At 41.1% G+C, this 21,004-nt stretch overlaps 1 protein-coding gene across 1 annotated transcript in view; it reads right to left on the bottom strand.

The window, feature by feature from the left end:
• The window catches only part of LVRN (laeverin), an 89,550-nt gene extending 70,362 nt beyond the window's left edge, over positions 1-19,188 (bottom strand). The window contains exon 1 of the mRNA XM_029217742.1: positions 18,322-19,188. Within this exon, the coding sequence (XP_029073575.1) occupies positions 18,322-19,016 (695 nt within the window). The 5' untranslated portion in view covers positions 19,017-19,188. The remainder of the gene's footprint in view (positions 1-18,321) is intronic.
• Positions 19,189-21,004: the final 1,816 nt, after the last annotated feature.

Below are 21,004 nucleotides of genomic sequence, written 5' to 3'. Positions count from 1 at the left end.
TTTCTTAAATTTACCGAGGCTTGATTTGTGACCCAAGATATGATCTATCCTGGAGAATGTTCTGTGTGCACTTGAGAAGAAAGTGTAATCTGCTGTTTTTGGATGGAATGTCCTACAAATGTCAATTAAATCCATCTGGTCTATTGTGTTATTTAAAGCTCGTGTTTCCTTATTTATTTTCTGTCTGGATGATCTGTCCATTGGCGTAAGTGAGGTGTTAAAGTTCCCCGCTATTATTGTGTTACTGTCAATTTCCTCTTTTACAGCTGTTAGCATTTGCCTTATGTATTAAGGTGCTCCTATGTTGGGTGCATATATATTTATAATTGTTATATCTTCTTCTTGGATTGATCCCTTGATCCTTACGTAGTGTCCTTCTTTGTCTCTTGTAATAGTCTTTACTTTAAATTTATCTATTTTATCTGATATGAGAATTGCTACTCCAGCTTTGTTTTGATTTCTATTTGCATGGAATATCTTTTTCCATCCCCTCACTTTCAGTCTGTATGTGTCCCTAGGTCTGAAGTGGCTCTTTTGTAGACAGCATATATGTGGGTCTTGTTTTTGTATCCATTCAGCCAGTCTACGTCTTTTGGTTGGAGCATTTAATCCATTCACATTTAAGGTAATTATTGATATGTATGTTCCTATTACCATTTTCTTAATTGTTTTGGGTTTGTTTCTCTAGGTCCTTTTCTTCTCTTGTGTTTCCCACTTAGAGAAGTTCCTTTAGCATTTGTTGTACAGCTGGTTTGCTGGTGCTGAATTCTCTTAGCTTTTGCTTGTCTGTAAAGCTTTTGATTTCTCCATCAAGTCTGAATGAGATCCTTGGTAGGTAGAGTAATCTTGATTGAAGGTTCTTCCTTTTCATCACTTTAAATATATCATGCCAGTCCCGTCTGGCTTGTAAAGTCTTTGCTGATAAATCAGCTGTTAACCTTATGGGAGTTCCCTTGTATGTTATTTGTCATTATTTTTCCCTTTTGCTTTTAATAATTTTTCTTTGTCTTTAATTTTTGTCAATTTGATTACTATGTGTCTCGGTGTGTTTCTCCTTGGGTTTATCCTGCCTGGGACTCTCTGCCTTTCCTTGACTTGGGTGGCTGTTTCCTTTCCCAAGTTAGGGAAGTTTTCAACTATAATCTCTTCAAATATTTTCTTGCGTCTTTTCTCTCTCTCTTCTCCTTCTGGGACCCCTATAATGTGAATGTTGTTATGTTTAATATTGTCCCAGAGGTCTCTTAGGCTGTCTTCATTTCTTTTCATTCTTTTTTCTTTATTCTGTTCCACAGCAGTGAATTCCACCATTCTGTCTTCCAGGTCACTTATCTGTTCTTCTGCCTCAGTTATTCTGCTTTTGATTCCTTCTAGTGCATTTTTCATTTCAGTTATTGTATTGTTCATCTCTGTTTGTTTGTTCTTTAATTCTTCTAGGTGTTTGTTCTTTAATTCTTCTAGGTCTTTGTTAAACATTTCTTGCATCTTCTAGATCTTTGCCTCTATTCTCTTTCCAAGGTCCTGGATCATCTTCACTATCATTGCTCTGAATTCTTTTTCTGGAAGGTTGCTTATCTCCACTTCATTTAATTGTTTTTCTGGGGTCTTATCTTTTTTTTTTTTTTGCAGTACACGGGCCTCTCACCGTTGTGTCCTCTCCCGTCGCGGAGCACAGGCTCCAGACGTGCAGGCTCAGCAGCCATGGCTCACGGGTCTAGCTGCTCCGCGGCATGTGGGATCCTCCCAGACCGGGGCACGAACCCACGTCCCCTGCATCGGCAGGCGGACTCTCAACCACTGCACCACCAGGGAAGCCCCTGTGGTCTTATCTTGTTTCTTCATCTGGTACATAGCCCTCTGCCTTTTCATTTTGTCTATCTTTCTGTGAATGTGGTTTTCATTCCACATTCTGCAGGATTGTAGTTCTTGCTTCTGTTGTCTTCTCTCTCATACATTCTCTCTTTCATTGAATTTCAAAATTGGAAGAGACCTTGGAGAGTTCCACCATCTTAGTTTACAGATGGGGAAGCTGACACCCAGGAAATTTATGCAACTGATTTGATAACTAGTAAGTGGTAGGGATGGTACCAGAACCAGGGCTCCAGCTCCCAAGCCCAGGGTCTTTTCCATGCACTGCCTGCTTGAAGTATATAATGTCACAAATACTAAAATTAAAGTAAGAGATCATGAAGATGACTGAGGATTAACTTCATAATTAATAGCATTACTGAGAGATGATAAGACTTCTGTTTCCAGCATAAGGAAGCAGCAAAGGCTAGAATTAGCCTTCTGCTGAAAACAACTAAAAAACCTGATGAAATATATGAAACAACTGATTTCAGACATTGGATAACAGGACGCACAGGACTGTGATTCCCAAGAGAAGAGAAACAAAGAAGTTGAACTCTACAATCACCTTGTCTTTCTATCTGGAAGTGATTTCTAAACTGCAGCACAGGGAAGGAGAACTGAAACAGAGTTCAGTTGTCTCACTAAGTTGAGGAGGCAGAGATGGATGCTCAGGGAGACCTAGATAGCTAGAATTTGCAGGGTAGACTATAAGGGAGGAGTAGGTATGCAGAGAAAGACACCCAGAAATCTGCATAGAATCCCCCTCGAGTCTTTGGTCAAATAGTAATCTGCACTTCAGAAGGTCAAGCAAAGAAAATCTGTCAGGGAAAGAATAGCTACCAGGGAGGGGAAAGCTGAACAATTCCCAGAGTTCACATAGTGCTAGGAGTTGTTCAAGCTTCCACAAACCAGAGTACAGACATCTCCAGAATATTTGGATTTTTCAACAGAGACCAGAAGGGTAATGCCTGCGTAGTGAACTAAACTAGCCCTAGAGTAAAGGCGACTTTAGATCCACTCTAAAAGTGCTTAAACACAAGACTCAAGAGATCAAACAAGGATCAAAAGGATCACCAAGTAATTTATGTGCCTATTCAAAAAAAGGCCATCATTCGTTAAAGCTATATAACAAAATGCAGCATTCAGCAACATAAAATTTAAAATATCAGAGGTTCAATTAAAAAAATGAGAAAATGCACAAATATTTGGAAACAAAATAAACAGTTCTAAGTAACCCATGAGTCAAAGAAGACATCAAAAGGGAAATTAGAAAGTATTTTCAACTGAATGAAAATGAAAAAGCAACATAACATCATCTGTGGCATGTCACTAAAGCAGTAGTTAGTGGAAAATTTATAGCATTAAATGACTATAATGGAGGAGAAAGAAGATCTTAAATCAATGACCTTGCACCCACCTTAAGAAAACAGAATAAGAAAAGGAAATGAAGCCCAAAGCAAAAAAAGGAAATAATAAAGATTAATGCATGAAGTATTGAAATAAAAAACAGAAAAATAGAGGAAATGTATGAAATAAAAAACTGGTTCTACAAGAAGATTAATAAAGTAGATAAATCTCTAGACAGACAGGTCAAACTTATTGACTATCAGAAGTGGAAGAGACTTTACAGAGCTCCACCCTCTTAATTTACAGATGTAAAAGCTGAAGCCCTGGGAGTTTATGCAACTGGTTAGACAACTAGTAAGGGACAGGAGTGGTAACAGAACCAGGGCTCCAGCTCCCCAAAGAGAGAAGACACAAATGACCAATATCAGGAAAGAAAGAGGTGACATCACTACGGATTCTACAGATATTAAAATAACAAGAGGAAAGGAATATTTTGAACAACTTTATACTTATAAATTTGGCAACTTTGATTAGATGGACAAATTCCTTGAAAGACTTAAACTACCAAAGCTCACTCATAAAGAGATAGATAACCTGAATAGTCCTATATCTATTAAGGAAGCTTATTTTGTAGTTAAAAACCATCTCACAAAGAAGCTCCAAGCCCAGGTGGCTTCATTGGTGAAACTCAATCAAGCATTTAAGGAAGAAATAATACTAATTCTACATAAATATTTCCAGAAAATTAAAGAAGGAATACCTCCAAATTTATTATTTGAAGCCAGTGTTACTCTGATACCAAAACCAGACAAAGACATTGCAAGATAAAAAGCAAAACAAAACAAAAAGCCACAAGTCTATATGTCTCATGAACATAGATGCAAAAATTATAAACAAAATTTTACTGAGTTGAATGCAACAAAATATAAAAGGATAATACATCAAGACCAAGTGGGATTTATCATGGCAATGCAAACTTAGTTTAATATTAGAAAGTCAATCAGTATAATTTGCCATAGTAACAAATTAGAAAAGAAAAATCATATGATTATCACAGAAGAGCAAATCTCATACAGAGGAACAAAAATTAAAATCCCTAGACTTCTCTTCAGAAATTATTCAAGCCATAAGTCAATGAAATAACATCCTTAAACTGCTGAAATTAAAAACAAAACCCCACCAATCTAGAATTCTATACTGAGCAAAAATATCTTTCAAAAATGAAGGAAAAATAAAAGTTTTCAGACAGACAAAAACTGAGAGAATTTATCACCAGTAGACCTGAACTTGAAGAAATGTTAAAGTCTTTCAGGTGAAAGAAAATAATATAACATGGAAACTTAGATGTACACAAAGGAATGAAGAGCCCTGGAGATGGTATATATGTAAGTAAATAAAAATTTTTTCTCTTGTAAAAATTTATCTTAAAGTAATTAATTGTTTAAAGGAAGAACAATAACAGTATATGGTAGGGTTAATAACCTATGTAAAAGTAAGATGTGTAGCAGCTGTAGCACAAAGGATAGGAGGGGGAAAACAGAAACATGTTCTTCTAAGATTTATATATTATATGTAAAGTGGGTATAGTTCCATTTGAATGTAGTCTGTGATAAGTTGGGACACATATTGTAAACACTAGAGCAATCCTCCTGCTCTACTTCTCACCTCACCACACACAAAAAGACATAGCTAATTAGCCAAGTTAATATTAAACGGAATATTAAAAACTACTCAATCCAAAAGAAGAGAAAAATAAAATAAAAAACAGTTTAGACAATAGAGAGCAAATAGCAAGATGGTAGATTTGAATCCAATCAACTCAATAACTACATCAAATGTAAATAGTCTAAACACCCCAACTAAAAGGCAGAGATTGTCAGACTGTAAGACCTAACACTATGTTTCAATAAGAAATTCACTTTTATTATCAAGACACATATAGATTAAAAGTAAAAGTTAAGAAAAGATACATCATGTAAATAGTAATCATAAGAAAGCTGGAACAGGAATATGGAGAGAAGGTCACTGGTACAGAGCATGGCCTGTGTAGGGCACATTCTCTCAAAAGTGCTATGAGCAGGTTAAGCAAGGGTTGCCATTTCTAATGTAGATTTGACCTCCAAACTTTTCAAACAAAGGGAAGACGTTTTCTTCACAGTGAACTTAAAAGATCTCACTTGTTAAAAACAAGACAACAGGCCCAAAATGGAGTCATTGGTACTATGCCCCACATCACCAAACCGAGACTTGATACTTAATTAGAGTTTCCCCTTCTCCCAGGAATGGAATCTTAAACCACTCAACCTGGAATTACCTAGTCAGCACTAGTGAGGTTATATGTCTGATAGACCACAGTCACCCCTAAAGAAAGGTGACCTTGCCCTGAACAATCAGTCTTTGCTAGTATGACTTCCTTGTCCTGCCCCCTTCTGCCTATAAAAGTCTTTCATTTTGTACAGCTCCTGGGAGCACCTTTCTATTTGCTAGATGGGATGCTGCTTGATTTATGCATCACTGAATACATGTACTCAGTTGAATTTTGTTTTTTTAACACAGTCTAAACCCTCTCAATCGACTTACGCCAATAAGAAAAAGAGGTGGCTCTAGTACTGTCATTTTTTTTTTAACAACGTTACTGGAGTATAATTGATTTACAATGGTGTGTTATTTTCTGCTATATAACAAAGTGAATCAGCCATATGTATACATATATCCCCATATCCCCTCCCTCTTGCATCTCCCTCCCCCACCCTTCTAGGTGGTCACAAAGCACAGAGCTGATCACCCTGTGCTATGCTGCTGCTTCCCACTAGCTATCTATTTTACACTTCGTAGTGTATATATGTTAATGCTACTCTCTCACTTCGTCCCAGCTTACCCTTCCCCCCTCCCCAGGTCCTCAAGTCCATTCTCTACATCTGCGTCTTTATTCCTGTCCTGCCCCTAGGCTCATCAGAACGATTTTTCTTTTTAAGATTCCATATATACGTGTTAGCATACGGTATTTGTTTTTCTCTTTCTGACTTATTTCACTCTGTATGACAGACTCTAGGTCCATCCACCTCACTACAAATAACTCAGTTTTGTTTCTTCTTATGGCTGAGTAATATTCCATTGTATATATGTGCCACATATTCTTTATCCATTCATCTGTCGATGAACACTTAGGTTGCTTCCATGTCCTGGCTATTGTAAATAGTGCTGCAATGAACATTGTGGTACATGTCTCTTTTTGAACTATGGTTTTCTCAGGGGATATGTAGTGGGATTGCTGGGTCATATGGTAGTTCTATTTTTAGCTTTTTAAGGAACCTCCATACTGTTCTCCACAGTGGCTGTATCAATTTATATTCCCACCAACAGTGCAAGAGGGTTCCCTTTTCTCCACACCCTCTCCAGCATTTATTGTTTGTAGATTTTTTGATGATGGCCATTCTGAATGGTGTGAGGTGATACCTCATTGTAGTTTTGGTTTATATTTCTCTAATGATTAGTGATGTTGAGCATCCTTTCATGTGTTTGTTGGCAATCTGTATATCTTCTTTGGAGAAATGTCTATTTAGATCTTCTGCCCATTTTTGGATTGGGTTGTTTGGTTTTTTGATATTGAGCTGCATGAGCAGCTTGTATATTTTGCAGATTAATCCTTTGTCAGTTACTTTGTTTGCAAAGGTTTTTTCACATTCTGAGGGCCGTCTTTTCATCTTGCTTGTGGTTTCCTTTGCTGTGCAAAAGCTTTTAAGTTTCATTAGGTCCCATTTGTTTATTTTTGTTTTTATTTCCATTTCTTTAAGAGGTGGGTCAAAAAGGATCTTGCTGTGATTTATGTCATAGAGTGTTCTGCCTATGTTTTCCTGTAAGAGTTTTAAAGTGTCTGGCCTTACATTTAGGTCTTTAATCCATTTTTAGTTTATTTTTGTGTGTGGTTTTAGGAAGTCTTCTAATTTCATTGTTTTACATGTAGCTGTCTAGTTTTCCCAGCACCACTTATTGAAGAGGCTGTCTTTTCTCCATTGTATATTCTTGTCTCCTTTATCAAAGATAAGGTGACCATATGTGCGTGGGTTTATCTCTGGGCTTTCTATCCTGTTTCATTGATCTATATTTCTGTTTTTGTGCCACTACCATACTGTCTTGATGACTGTAGCTTTGTAGTATAGTCTGAAGTCAGGGAGCCTGATTCCTCCAGCTCCGTTTTTCTTTCTCAAGATTGCTTTGGCTATTTGGGGTCTTTTGTGTTTCCATACAAATTGTGAAAGTTTTTGTTCCAGTTCTGTGAAAAATGCCATTGCTAGTTTGATAGGGATTGCTTTGGATCTGTAGATGGGGATTGCTTTGGATCTGTAGATTGCTTTAGGTAGTATAGCCATTTTCACAATGTTGATTCTTCCAATCCAAGAACACGGTATATCTCTCCATCTGTTTGTATCGTCTTCAATTTCTTTCATCAGTGTCTTATAGTTTTCTACATACAGGTCTTTTGTCTCCTTAGGTAGGTTTATTCCTAGGTATTTTATTCTTTTTGTTGCAATGGTAAATGGGAGTGTTTCCTTAATTTCTCTTTCAGATTTTTCGTCGTTAGTGTATAGGAATGCAAGAGATTTCTGTGCGTTAATTTTGTATCCTGCTACTTTATCAAATTTATTGATTAGCTCTCGTAGTTTTCTGGCAGCATCTTTAGGATTCTCTATGTATAGTATCATGTCATCTGCAAACAGTGATATTACTGTCATGTTTTTAAGTTGTTTTTATGGAGTTAGATCCCATACTTCTCACATCCATCTTATACCGTACATATATCTTGCACACAGTAAATGAAGAGGTGCATATTTAAAAATTCTCATAGCTAGTAACGGTATAATATCACCCTAATGAAAGAGACCCCAAAGGTGTGTATTTATTAATTGGGGTTAGTGATTATGAACAAGGGTCTCGGGGAAGGCCAAGTTCATCTTGCAAGATGTACTAGTGGAACATGGTCCCCTAATATTCTCAGTAGTGCTGTAACCAATTTTACCCTCAGGAAGATATTTCAGAAAAGGCCTCCTTACATCTTTAAAATGGCCAAAGACAACCTATTAGCCATTCTGTACAGTCTAGGGCCATCTGAGCGACTTGTACTTATCAGGAAAGGAAAGAACACAAGATGTTTTTTATTTCAGTTTTCCTAGTACCTCTTTTATCAGGTGACTAATCAGACCTTGATGAGCTGAGAAACTGGCCTTTAGCATAAGTATTCTCTGCAATGGTTTCCAAAGGTCAGAAGCAACTGGTACAAAATATAGTTTTGGAGTACACTGGTTTATGGAGTCCTTGGTAATAATTGTTTGGAAAGCTTGGATGAATTGGAATGTTATAAGCTCTAGTCATTAGTGTTGGAGGAAACATTTATTTTACATGAAGAGAATTAATTGTCAAAATTCACTTACCAGAACTCAGATGTGTAAAGCAATCTGTCCTATAACTTCATACTCTGGAACCCATATTCTCACTGATGGTAGAGGAAAAGAACGCAAGCTTGCCAATTACAGGTTACTCATCGTTACTGATTTTAAAACAGTCTTGTTTGGGGGGATAGTCATTTAAAATCTAAATTCCCTTTCAGGGCTCTTTTATTTCCTAAGGGCATGAGAACTAAGAAGCTTTCTCCTACACCCAGATGCCAAACTGGGGAAGGGCAGAGAAGGAGGAGACCTCTTGACAGGAGAGGACTTCTTGGATTTGCCATATTGATGTGACTGCATTCTCTTGACTGGTATGACTTGTAAACCATTCCTTCACAACAGTCAAGGCTCAGCAGTTCCCACTGATAACATGGCACTCATCTGGGCTCTTGATCACATGGCCAGTCCTCTGAGTCTGGCTGCAAGTCCCTCTGGACCACACCTTGCACAACTACTCCACAGCATTCACTGCAACACATTTACTTTGATCCCTGGCATGGTGGCCCCTCTTTAGCTCCCTAGTCAATGTTCTTACCCCATGTGCAAAATTCTAGATCCCCTTTGACCTCAAATAGATCACAAGGAAAACATGCACAATCCAGGGCCCATTGGCCTAAGCCATTTCTGCTCTATGAATTAGAAGCCACACTGGTTGCAGACCATGCTAACCATAAAGGGAAGAACAAGGATCTTGCTCTGAGATCTTCTTCAGGCACTCTTTTGGTAATTTTGTTGTATCCTCCATTTTCCATTATGTTCTATCCAGTAACAGGTAATGTCAGTGTTTGACAAGATCCAACACCTATTTGTGATTAAAAAAAAAAAAAAGCAACTCAGAAATACTGTGAATAGAGGGAAACTTCCTCAACTTGATAAGGAACATATACAAAAAAACCTCCACCTAAAATCATACTGAACAGTGAAAGGCTAAAAAATTTCTCCCTAACATTAGGGAAAAAGAATGTCCACACTTACCACTCTTGGTCAACATAGTGCTGGAAATTTCAGCCAGCAAAGTAAGGTAAGAAAAGAAATGGCATATGGATTGGAATAGTAGAAATAAAACTGTCTCTGTATGCAGATAACATGATGATCTACATAGAAAATCCCAAGGAATCTATAAAAACAAAACAAAAACTCCTAGAACTTGCAAGTGAGATCACCAAGTCCTAGGACACAAGATAAGCACACAAAACTCACTATTTCTTTGCAGTAGAAACTGATACATAAAAACTAAAATTAAAAATACAATACTATTTACAATTGCTCAAATAAAATTAAATACTTAGGCATAAATCTAATAAAACAGGTATAGGATTTGTATGTTAAAAATGCTAAAATGCTGGTGAAAAATAGGTCAAAGATTTAAATAAATGAACAGATATTCTGTGTTCATGGCCTGGAAAATTCAACATAGTAAAGAAAGGCAAAAAAAGAGTGGAAGACAAAAATGGGAAAAAGAGCAAGGGCAAAAAAATAGAAAATAGTAACAGATATGGTATATATTAATCCATTATATCAATACCAATATCAGAAATGAAAGAGGGAACAGCACTACAGATACCATGGACATTCAAAAGATAATAAGGAATACTATGAACTAATTTATGCCCACAAATTTGATACTCTAAATGAAAAGGACCAATCCTTGAAAGATACAATCTGCCAGAACTCACACAAGAAGGAACAATCTGAAAAAGCCTATATCTATTAAAGAAATTGAATCAATAAGTAATAACCTTTCAAAATAGAAATCACCAGGCCCAGATGGGTTCACTGGTAAATTCTACCAAACATTTAAGGAATACCAATTCTCTACAATCACTTTCACAGGATAGAAGCAAAGGGAATACTTCCTAACTCATTCTATGAGGCCAGCATTACCCTAACACCAAAACCAGAACAAAACATTATAAGAAAAGAAAACTACAGGCCAATAGCTCTCCTGAACAGAGACGCAAAAATCCTCAACAAAATATTAGTAAATCAAATCCAACAACGCATAAAAAGAATTACATATCCCGACCAAGTGGAATTTATCCCAGGTATGCAAGACTAGTTCAACATTCAAAAATCAATTAATGTTATCCATCACATCAACAGACTAGATAAGAAAAATCACATGATCACCCATTAATAGATGCAAAGAAAGCATTTGCCAAGATCCAGCACCCATTTACAATTAAAATTCTCAGTAAAGTAAGAATAGAGGGGGACTGCCTAATCTTAATAAAGGCCATCTACAAGAAAATCTACAGCTAACATCATACTAAATGGTGAGAATTTGAAGCTTTCCACTAATCAGGGACAAGGCAAGGATGTCCCCTCTTGCCACTCCTTTTCAACATTGTACTGGAAGTCCTTCCAAATGCAGTAAGTCAAGAAAAGGAAATAAAAGATATATTCATTGGGAAGGAAGAAATAAAACACTCTTATTCACAGATAAGATGATCATCTGTGTTTTCTACAAAATCCAAAAGAATTGACAAAAACCTCCTGGAACTAATAAGCAATTATAGCAAATTTTCAGGATATAAGGTTAATATACAAAAGTCAATTTATTTCGTATATACCAACAGTGAACAAATGGATTTCAAATTAAAAACATAATGCCATTTACATTAGTGTCCCTAAAAATGAAATACTTAGGTATAAATCTAACAAAATATGTACAAAATTTAGATAAGGAAAAATAGAAAACTCTGATGAATGAAATTTTAAAAAGAACTAAATAAATGGAGAGTTATTCCATATTCATGGATCTGAAGACTCAATAGTATCAGCGTATCAGTTCTTCCCAACTTGATCCATTGATTCAGTGCAATCTCATTTAAAATCCTAGCAAGTTAAGTTTATGGATTTGGACAAAATGATTCTAAGGTTTATAGTGAGAGGCAAAAAAACCAGAATACCTAACACAGTATCGAAGGAGAAGAACAAAGCTGGAAGATTTACACTACCTGACTTCAAGACTTACTATAAAGCTAAAATAATCAAGACAGTGTGGTATTGGCAAAAGAATAGGCAGATCAAGGGAATAAAATAGAGAGCCAAGAAATAGACCCATAAAAATATAGTCAACTAATCTTTGACAAAGAAGCAAAGACAATACCATGGAGTAAAGAAAATCTCTTACTGGACACCCATATGCAAAAAAAAACCTGAATCTAGACCCAGACCTTACACCCTTCATAAAAATTAACTCATAATGGATCATAGATCTAAATGTAAAATGTAAAATGATAAAACTCCTAGAAGATAACATAGGAGAAAACCTAAATTATCTTGGGTATGGTGATGTCTTTTAAGATAATACACCAAAGACATGATCAATAAAAGAAATAATTGATAAGCTGGATTTCACTAAAATTAAAAAATTCTGTTCTGTCAAAGACAATATAAAGAGAATAAGAGGACAAGCCATAGACTGGCAGAATATAATTGCAAAAGACACATCTGATAAAGGACTGTTATCCAAAATATACAAAGAACTCTTAAAATTCAACAATAAGAAAACAAACACGGACTTCCCTGGCAGTCCAGTGGTAAAGAATCCGCCTCACAATGCAGGGGACGTGGGTTCAATCCCTGGTCAGGCAACTAATATCCCACATGCCGAGGGGCAACTAAGCCTGCATGCCACAACTACTGAGCTTGCGTGCCTCAGCTAGAGCCTGTGTGCCACAAACTACAGAGCCCATGCACTCTGGAGCCTGTGCGCCGCAAGTAGAGAAGAGAAAACCCTCATGCCACAACTAGAGAGAAGCCCATGCACCTCAACAAAGAGCCCGCATGCTGCAACTAAGACCTGATGCAGCCAAAAATAAATTAAATAAATAAATAATAAATCTTAAAACAAAAGAAAACAAACAACTCCATTCTATGTATGTTAACTGAATCACTTTGCTGTACAGCAGAAATTAATAACATTGTAAATCAACTACACTTGAATAAAATAAAATTAAAAAAAAGAAAACAAACAGCTCAATTAAAAAATGGGCCAAAGACTTCAGCAGATACCTCACCAAAGAAATTATACAGAAAAGCATATGAGAGGATACTTCACATCGTATGTCATCAGGGAAATGCAAATTAAAACAATGAGATACTTATTAGAATACAGGCCAAAATCCAGAACACTGACAACATCAAATGCTGACAAGAATATGGAGCAAAAGGAACCCTCATTCATTCCTGATGGGAATACAAAATGGTATATCCACTCTGGAAGACAGTTTGGCAGTATCTTACAAAACTAAACATAAGCTTACCATATGATTCAGCAATTATGTTTCTTGGTATTTACCTAAAGTAGTTGAAAATGTATGTCTACACAAAAACCTGTGCACAGAGTTTATAACAGCTTCTTTCATAACTGTCAAAACTTGGAAGCAGAAAAGATGTCCTTCTGTAGGTGACTAAATAAATAAACTGTGGTACATCCAGACAATAGAATATTATTCAGCACTAAAAAGAAATGAGCTATTGCAACATGAAAAGACATGGAGGAACCTTAAATGCATATTGCTAAGTGAAAGAAGCCACGCTGAAAAGGTGATATACTGTATGATTCCAACTATACGACATATGGAAAAGGCAAAACTATGCAGACAATAAAAAGATCAGTGGTTGCTGGGCAGAGTGGGTGGGTGGGAAGATGAATAGGCAGATAGCAAAGGATTTTTAGAGCAGTGAAAATACTCTGTATGGTATTATAATGATGGTTATAAGTCAGTATATATTTGTCCAAACAGATAGAACATACACCACCAAAAGTAAACCCTAAGGTAAACTATGAATTTGGGGTGATTATGACGTGCCGATACAGATTCATCCTTAGTTAAAAAAAAAAGTGCCATTCTAGTGAGTGATATTGATAATGGGGGAAGCTATGCATGTGTGGAGGCAGGGGATATATGAGGAATCTCTCTACTTCCCCCTAAATTTTGTTGTAAACCTAAAACGTCTCCAAAAAAAACCCAACAAAGTCTTTAAAAAAAGAATTCTTAGACATTACACCAAAGGTATGTTCTATAAAAAATACCGAAAAATTGGACTTCTTTAATATTAAAACTTTTGCTCTCTGAAAACCTTATTAAGAAGATTAAAAGAGAAGTTACAGACAGGCAGAATGATATTTGTAAGCCACATATTTCACAATGGACTCAGATGTAGATTATATTAAAAAAATCCCAGGACGCCACTGTAAAAAAAACATTCAGCGGGCTTCCCTGGTGGCAGAGTGGTTAAGAATCTGCCTGCCAATGCAGGGGACACCGGTTTGAGCCCTGGTCTGGGAAGATCCCACATGCCGCAGAGCAACTAAGCCCGTGCGCCACAACTACTGAGCCTGCACTCTAGAGCCCGCAAGCCACAACTACTGAAGCCCACATGCCACAGCTACTGAAGCTTGCACGCCTAGAGCCCATGCATGCTCTGCAAGAGAAGCCACCGCAACGAGAAGCCTGAGGCACCTCAACGAAGAGTAGTCCCCACTCGCCGCAACTAGAGAAAGACTGCTCACAGCAATGAAGACCCAATGCAGCCAAATAAATAAATATAAAATAAAAAAACAATTCAATTAGAAAATGGAAAAAAGACAAGAAGAGACATTTCATTGAAGTGATATACATACAGATGGCAAATAAGCACGAAAAGATGTTTATCGCAGCAATTGTTAAAATATGTAAATTTCCAAACCCCACTCAAAACTCACTGCTCTGGAAAGTTTTTGCTTTTAAAATTTTTTAAATTGTGGAAAATATTGGGTTGGCCAAAGAGTTCCTTTGGGTTTTTCCATAACATCTTATGGAAAAACATGAACAAAAATTTTGACCAACCCAATACACAAAACATAAAATTCATCATATTAACCATTTTTAAGTATAACGTTGAGTGGTGTTAAGTACATTCACATTGTTGTACAACCAGTCTCCAGAACTCTTTTTATCTTGCAAAACTAAAACTCTGTACTCATTAAACAAAAACTCCCCACTCAGGACTTCCCTGGTGGCGCAGTGGTTGAGAATCCACCTGCCAATGCGGGGGATATGGGTTCGATCCCTGGTCCGGGAGGATCCCACATGCCACGGAGCAACTAAGTCCGTGTGCCACAACTACTGAGCCTGCACTCTAGAGCCTGCGAGCCACAACTACTGAGCCCATGTGTCACAACTACTGAAGCCTGTGCGCCTAGAGCCCATGTTCCACAACAAGAGAAGCCAGCACAATGAGAAGGCCACACACTGCAACGAAGAGTTGCCCCTGCTCGCCACAACTAAAGCCCGCACACAGCAATAAAGACCCAATACAGCCAAAAAAACTCTTCACTCCCCCAGCCCCTAGCAACCACAATTCTACTTTATGTCCCTATACATTTGACTACTTTAGGTCCCTTATATAATGTCCCCGAGATTCATCTGCGTAGTAGCATATGTCAGAATTTCCTTCCTTTTTAAGGCTGAATAATATTCCATTGTATGTACAGACCACATTTTGTGTCTTCCCTTCATCCATCAGTGGACATTTGGGTTGCTTCCACCTTGTAGCTATTGTGAATAGTGTTGCTATGAATATCGGTGTACTGATCTGGAATTTCTGAGGGTGTGCCCCTGGAATCTACATGTTTAATAAGCTCCTTTAGTGTTTCTGGTGCACATTAAAGTGTGAACCACTACTCTAATGCAGGATTTTCCAAAGTATAGATGGAGAGGGATTTTTGGTAGCCCTCAGACAGACTATTACATAGATCAGACTCACACATGATAAAGTCAGTCCTTTCAGTTTTATGAATCATTCTGATTAGGTCAAGAGAAAGCATTGCTTTGGTGTTATTTATCTTGAACATCTAATTCTAATTTCCCTTTTTTAAGAAAGAGAGAGCAGCCTTCAGATTCAAAGCCTTCAGATCTTTCAGCAGACAATAATGATAGCTAGAACTTATTAACAATGTTTTGTTTTCGTTGTATTAGTCTGTGCCATTCCTTTCTATAAATTTCAAATGGTTTTCCGTCTATAATAATGGTATAGAGTTGCTTTTCAATAAATCTGCTTAACATTTTTGTTTAAATCAAGTAACTTTTTTAGCAAATAATATGGCCACAGATATTGAATACGGCAAAATCTGAAAATAGTCATATGCCAGTGAATGAAGTTTGGGAAATACTGCTTAGAGGGACATTAACATTTGGATCTTGCTCTCAACTTTCCACACATGGAAGATGCACATGTCCAAGGTATCCAGTAGACGGCTCCTATATGGCAGAAATGTGAAGTCACCTGTCAGGTAGAGAAAGGCTGAGCACAGGTAGAAAGCATCCCCAGCAACCTCTGAAGCTAGCAAATCGTAACCTAAACCTTAGAAGTGTCAAATAGTGATGCTCTTTGTATTTTCTGGATTGACCTTCTTTCTCTCTTCCGTTAGAGTTGAGTAAAATTATTTAAAAACATTAGCCTGTCTGGACTGTGATTAGAGACCATCAAAGAACAGAAGTAAACATGTTCCAACCACTGCAGCTGGAATTACAGACACCCCAAGAAAAATGTGAAAACATTGGGCAATTTCTCTGCATATAGAAATCTTCTTAGAATCGTATCTACCAGGAACGTGGCAGCTTCCACGTTTAGATAACAGGATAATTTTACCCCAAGCTAATGATAGTAGCCATCACCGCACAGATTATATGCCAGTCACGGTGCCCCCTTTCCCACTTAATTCTCACAACATTCTAAAGGTTGACACTTATTATGTCTATTCCATGAATGAGGAAACAAACTCAGAGAGGTGAAGAGACTGGCTCAAGTGACACAGCTCAAACTCAAGCCTGCTGGGCTTCCAAAATCTGCCTCATCACAAGTCATCATTTTGTTCAGGTTCTTTGTGACCTTGGCTTCAAGCTCAGCTGCAGGTTTCTCTTCTTCCTGGTTTCAGAAGCAGAGACTCAGAAGAACAACTTCCAGGCGACAGCTCCTCTCAAGATGCCACAGTTCTGGAGCTCCACCTAGGTCTATGAACATCTGTAGGACTTTATTAAATTTTCTGCTTATTTGAATTTGAAAGCTCTCAAAATATGGTTTCTAGTTACTACTAGAGTTGGCAGCACAATAGAAAAATGGAAAGGGACTTTCATTTCCCGTGTTTGCTAGAGCAGTTTGTCCAGGCCAAAGACCCATTAAGACAGGAAGAAGGAAGAGATGGTGAAGAGATGAAGATTTGCTAACTGACAGCAGAAAACACTGTCAGGTAGCTGTGCAAAAAAGCATCCTTTTCTCCCCCTCTGAAAAATCCTGTACCTTAACAATACACAGTTATTTCAAAAGGTTTCCAGAGCCCGTAAGTCCAGTAACACATTATACTCATGAGAAACTTTTCAAAACTGTTTCTTAGGTATTGATGCATTTTTGAGAGAAAAATCAAGCATACTGTCCTTAAAAACAAAAGTTACAGATTACGCTTCCAGTTACGCCAGCTTATTAAACTTACTTTAAACCCCTGAAGTTTTGAAAATAGTGCAGGAGAAGAGATAGGGGGTAATTTAGTGGGTTTCTTTCCCTCAGATAACATCTGAGAACATTTTCTCTAATAATAAAGGGCAAAGTACATGCAGTTGTGTAAACCGCAAAGGCTCCACCACTGCATGAGCGAAGCAGGAGCTCACCAGTTTGAAAAAAGAAAAAAAAAAAAGACCATTTCCCTAGCGCTCGCCGGGGGTCAGTAATGTGGTCCCAGAGCGTGGAAAGAGGCAATTCTTGGGCTGGAAACATTCCGTGTGGGAGACACTATCGCAAACGAGTGTAAAGAGAACACATGTACACTATGTGAGCCTGCAGACTCAGAAGGGAGGTCCCTTGTCATCGCTTTTACTTTTTTTTTTTTTGAATCCCGAAACTCTGGCACATAGCCGGTCAAAGAGCGGGGAGGGGAGGGGATGCCGCTGCTCACCCGCAAAACGACACGCGGGGCCCGGGCAGGGGATGGGAAGGCAGGAATGAAAGGCGATTCTGAAGTTTTGGAGAACCTTAGCAAAAAGAAAAAAACTATGGAAACTAACAGCCGCGATGTGGGTCTATTTGTCGCAAGAGCAGCACTTACGGAGCGCCCAGGCAAAAGAGAGCAGGAAAAGCGCAGAGAGGCGCTGGGGAGGAACCGCAGAGCGGCAACGGTGCTCTAGCCCCGTGCTTATCCAACTCTAACGCGGGTGAATCACCCGAGGAGCTCCGGTAAACGCATATTCGGATCCCCTTGGTCGAGGGTGGGGCTTAAGAGTCTGCATTTCTAACAACCTCCCAGATGTTACGTTGGTACCGCGGACCAGCAACTCAAAGTTTTCGACCAAACTTTGAGTAGCGAGGGGTTTGCTCGTTGCCCTAAGTAAATTCTGGGTTAGAGGACAAAGGGGTTCTCTGAAGAGGAAAATAAACTTTTGGGGCAGCAGCGACCTTAAAAGGGGCAACGATAGAAACGAACTGGAATGGGCAGGGATGGGGCTGAAACCTGGCCAAAGGAAGAGGGAAAGGGAGGAAGGAGGCGCTCACCCTCTGACTCTAAAAGAAAACGTCGCGAAGGATGGGGCGGGTTTCTTTGCGAAGGGCAGGAGACGCGCACCTAAGCACCTGAACCCGCAGTCTGCGCGCGGGGAATGCGGGGCGGGGGCCGAGGAGGCCAGGGCCGGCCTGCCCTTACCTGCGCTCACCCTGGTCCGTGTAGAGATTGAGGAACAGTCCCTCCCTGGTGTCCTGGTACACCGGGCCGGAGAAGCTGAGCTGCAGCTCATAGCGGCTCCCGGGCTGCAGGGCTTCGCCGAGCTCTAGCACCATGTACTGCATGTCCAACGCGAACCACACCTCGTCCACCAGCACGCGGCCCACGGTGGCGTCTCCGGCGTCCGGGGACAGTGGTCCCCGCACCTCGGCGCTTTCACAGTCCAGGAAGAGGCTGTGAAGCAGCAGCCGCGCCGTGGCCGCGATGCAGCGCACGGTGATGTTCACGCGGCCAGTGAAGCGCAACGCCGGCGCCGAGAGCTCTTCTGGCCTCAGACGGGGCCACAGCTCCAGCTCATAGTGCAGCGGCACGAGCCAGGGCGGCAGGCGCAGCTGGTCCCAGGGTCCCGGGGGTCGCCAGTTGCGCGGGGTGGGCGCCACCTCCGTCTCCAGAGTGGGGCCGGGCTTCGGGGTCCGCGCCGGCTCCTGCCTGCCTGGCGGGGAGGGCGCGGCGTGCGGGCCCCCGCGGTCGTAAAGCTCCGACGGCGGGACGCGCGCGCAGTGGCCGTACAGGGCAGCGAGTACGGCCAGCGCCAGCAGGAGCACGGCAGCCAGCCCGGCCAGCAGCAGGGCTACCACGCGGCTCACGTAGAAGCCGGAGCTGGAATGGGGTCCCATGGCCGCAGCCCGGGGCTGGGGGTGAGGTGAGACCCCGGCGGCGGCGGCGGCGGCTCAGACCCCCGGCCTGGGTGCTCAGTGATGGGACCCCCGCCCCTCCTCTCTTGTACCGTCCCTCCCTCCTCCTCGAGGAGCCTGGGAGACAGGAGAGAGCTGTTGGGACCTCGGCTTCCCCTCCCAGCTAATCAGATCCAGGTCCCTGCCTACCCACCCCCGCCCCCGCCAGGGCCTGGGGAAGAGGCGGACCTGGAGCAACTGAGCGCGCGCCCCTTTGGGTCTGAAGGGAAAGACCTCGCAGAGGAGCTTCCAGAGTAGGCGCAGGGAGGGGACGGTAGGACCAAACTCGAATTTGGGCACCTCCGACGGGGGGGGGGGGATTTGGATTCACGGGATCTGTTGGGCGTGACCCGGTGCGGTTTCGGGTGTTGTCGGAAAAGAGACAGGTACAGAGCACCCTCGACTCCTTGACTGTAGTGATGAGCTGCGGGCTGCACACTTGCCGGCCACTACCTAGGGAATTCGTGCGCTAGGGGCTGGGGTGAGGGCTTACGAACCGGGACTTTGGGGCACATGCTTTGAAATGAACCTGCTAGGGACAGCCGCGCTGTCTGAACTAACTTCCGGAGCCAAATTTTTGGCCCTAAATTCGCCTCCTGCATAAGCTCGGGCCTCACGCGGCCCAGGCAACAAGTGCGAGGCTGGAAACAGGGTCAGGGGTGTCCCGGAGCCTTTTCCGAGCTTGGGAAGTGGAGCTGGAAGACGGGACGTCAAAAAACCGGAGAGCATGGCGTCTGCGTCTCCAGATGATGGAGAGTGGAGGGCCGCTTTACCTTGGGAAGGGGCACGGCGGGAAGCCGCCTCTTAGATCCGCAACTGCCGGGGATGGGGTTTCCAGTCCTGGGGCAGTGTCTGGCTCTCCGCACCCCTTCCCGGGGAAAAAGGATGCCCTCCTTTCGGAACCTACTGGTTTCAAGCACAGAGAATAATACAGTCCGGTGCCCAGCCTCTTCCACTAGGAAACCGCTGTCTGGAACTCATCTCCCAGGCGGTGCCCTAGTCGGGCGAGGTCTTTGGCATCCTCGGCATCTGTTTGCTATTTATCGGATACTTCTGGGAGAGTTCCGCGTCCTGTAAGCCGAGTTCCCAGCCTGCAAGCATGCACTCGAGTGAATTGAGAATGGCTTTGCAAATACTCAGGAGGTGCTGGGGAAGAGGGACGGGAGGTGATTAAAGATCCTGCTGCTGGCCGATGATTTATTTGAGGGTATCCCGTCTTTAGACTCCTTCAGTTTTTTTCAGAATGAAGAGAATTTTTCCGTCGCAGCCATAAAATGGTCTTCGCTTTTCTGCTTGGAACTATTATCTCCATTCCAATGAGGAAACCCTTCCACCTGAGGTCAGAGACAGGGTAAACGAAAGTGATTCTCCTGGGAGATGTGATCTTCCCAGTTCCTCGAACTGAAATTAATCACATTAACAAAAAGACTTCTGGAACAAGACAGGGAGGAGAAAGGAGACTTAACACCAGGCTCATGCAGATGGTTGTGCTGTAATCTGTGGACCAGTCTCTTTTTTTTGCGGTACGCGGGCCTCTCACTGTTGTGGCCTCTCCCGTTGCGGAGCACAGGCTCCGGATGCGCAGGCTCAGCGGCCATGGCTCACGGGCCCAGCCGCTCCGCGGCATGTGGGATCCTCCCGGACCGGGGCACGAACCCGTGTCCCCTGCATCGGCAGGTGGACTCTCAACCACTGCGCCACCAGGGAAGCCCTGGACCAGTCTCTTGATTACAGGTTTGGTTTGCTTTCTTCAGAAATGGAACAATCATATTTTAAAATAATTATGACCACATACATCACTCTCAGAAGATTCTGGGTAGAGCTGAGGGAGGAGAAGCTCCTTTCGTTTCCCTCTACAGGACCTACCACCAGTCAGACTGTCAGAATTGTGAGCTACTGAGGTAGCAGGGCCCTCTGGGTGTAGGTCATTG

This window comes from Monodon monoceros, unplaced genomic scaffold (genome assembly GCF_005190385.1).
Source record: "Monodon monoceros isolate NGI ecotype Baffin Bay Population unplaced genomic scaffold, NGI_Narwhal_1 Super_Scaffold_12, whole genome shotgun sequence".
Taxonomy (NCBI): domain Eukaryota; kingdom Metazoa; phylum Chordata; class Mammalia; order Artiodactyla; family Monodontidae; genus Monodon; species Monodon monoceros.
Note: the sequence above shows the minus strand (reverse complement) of the source record. Positions and strands in the feature narration are given on the sequence as shown.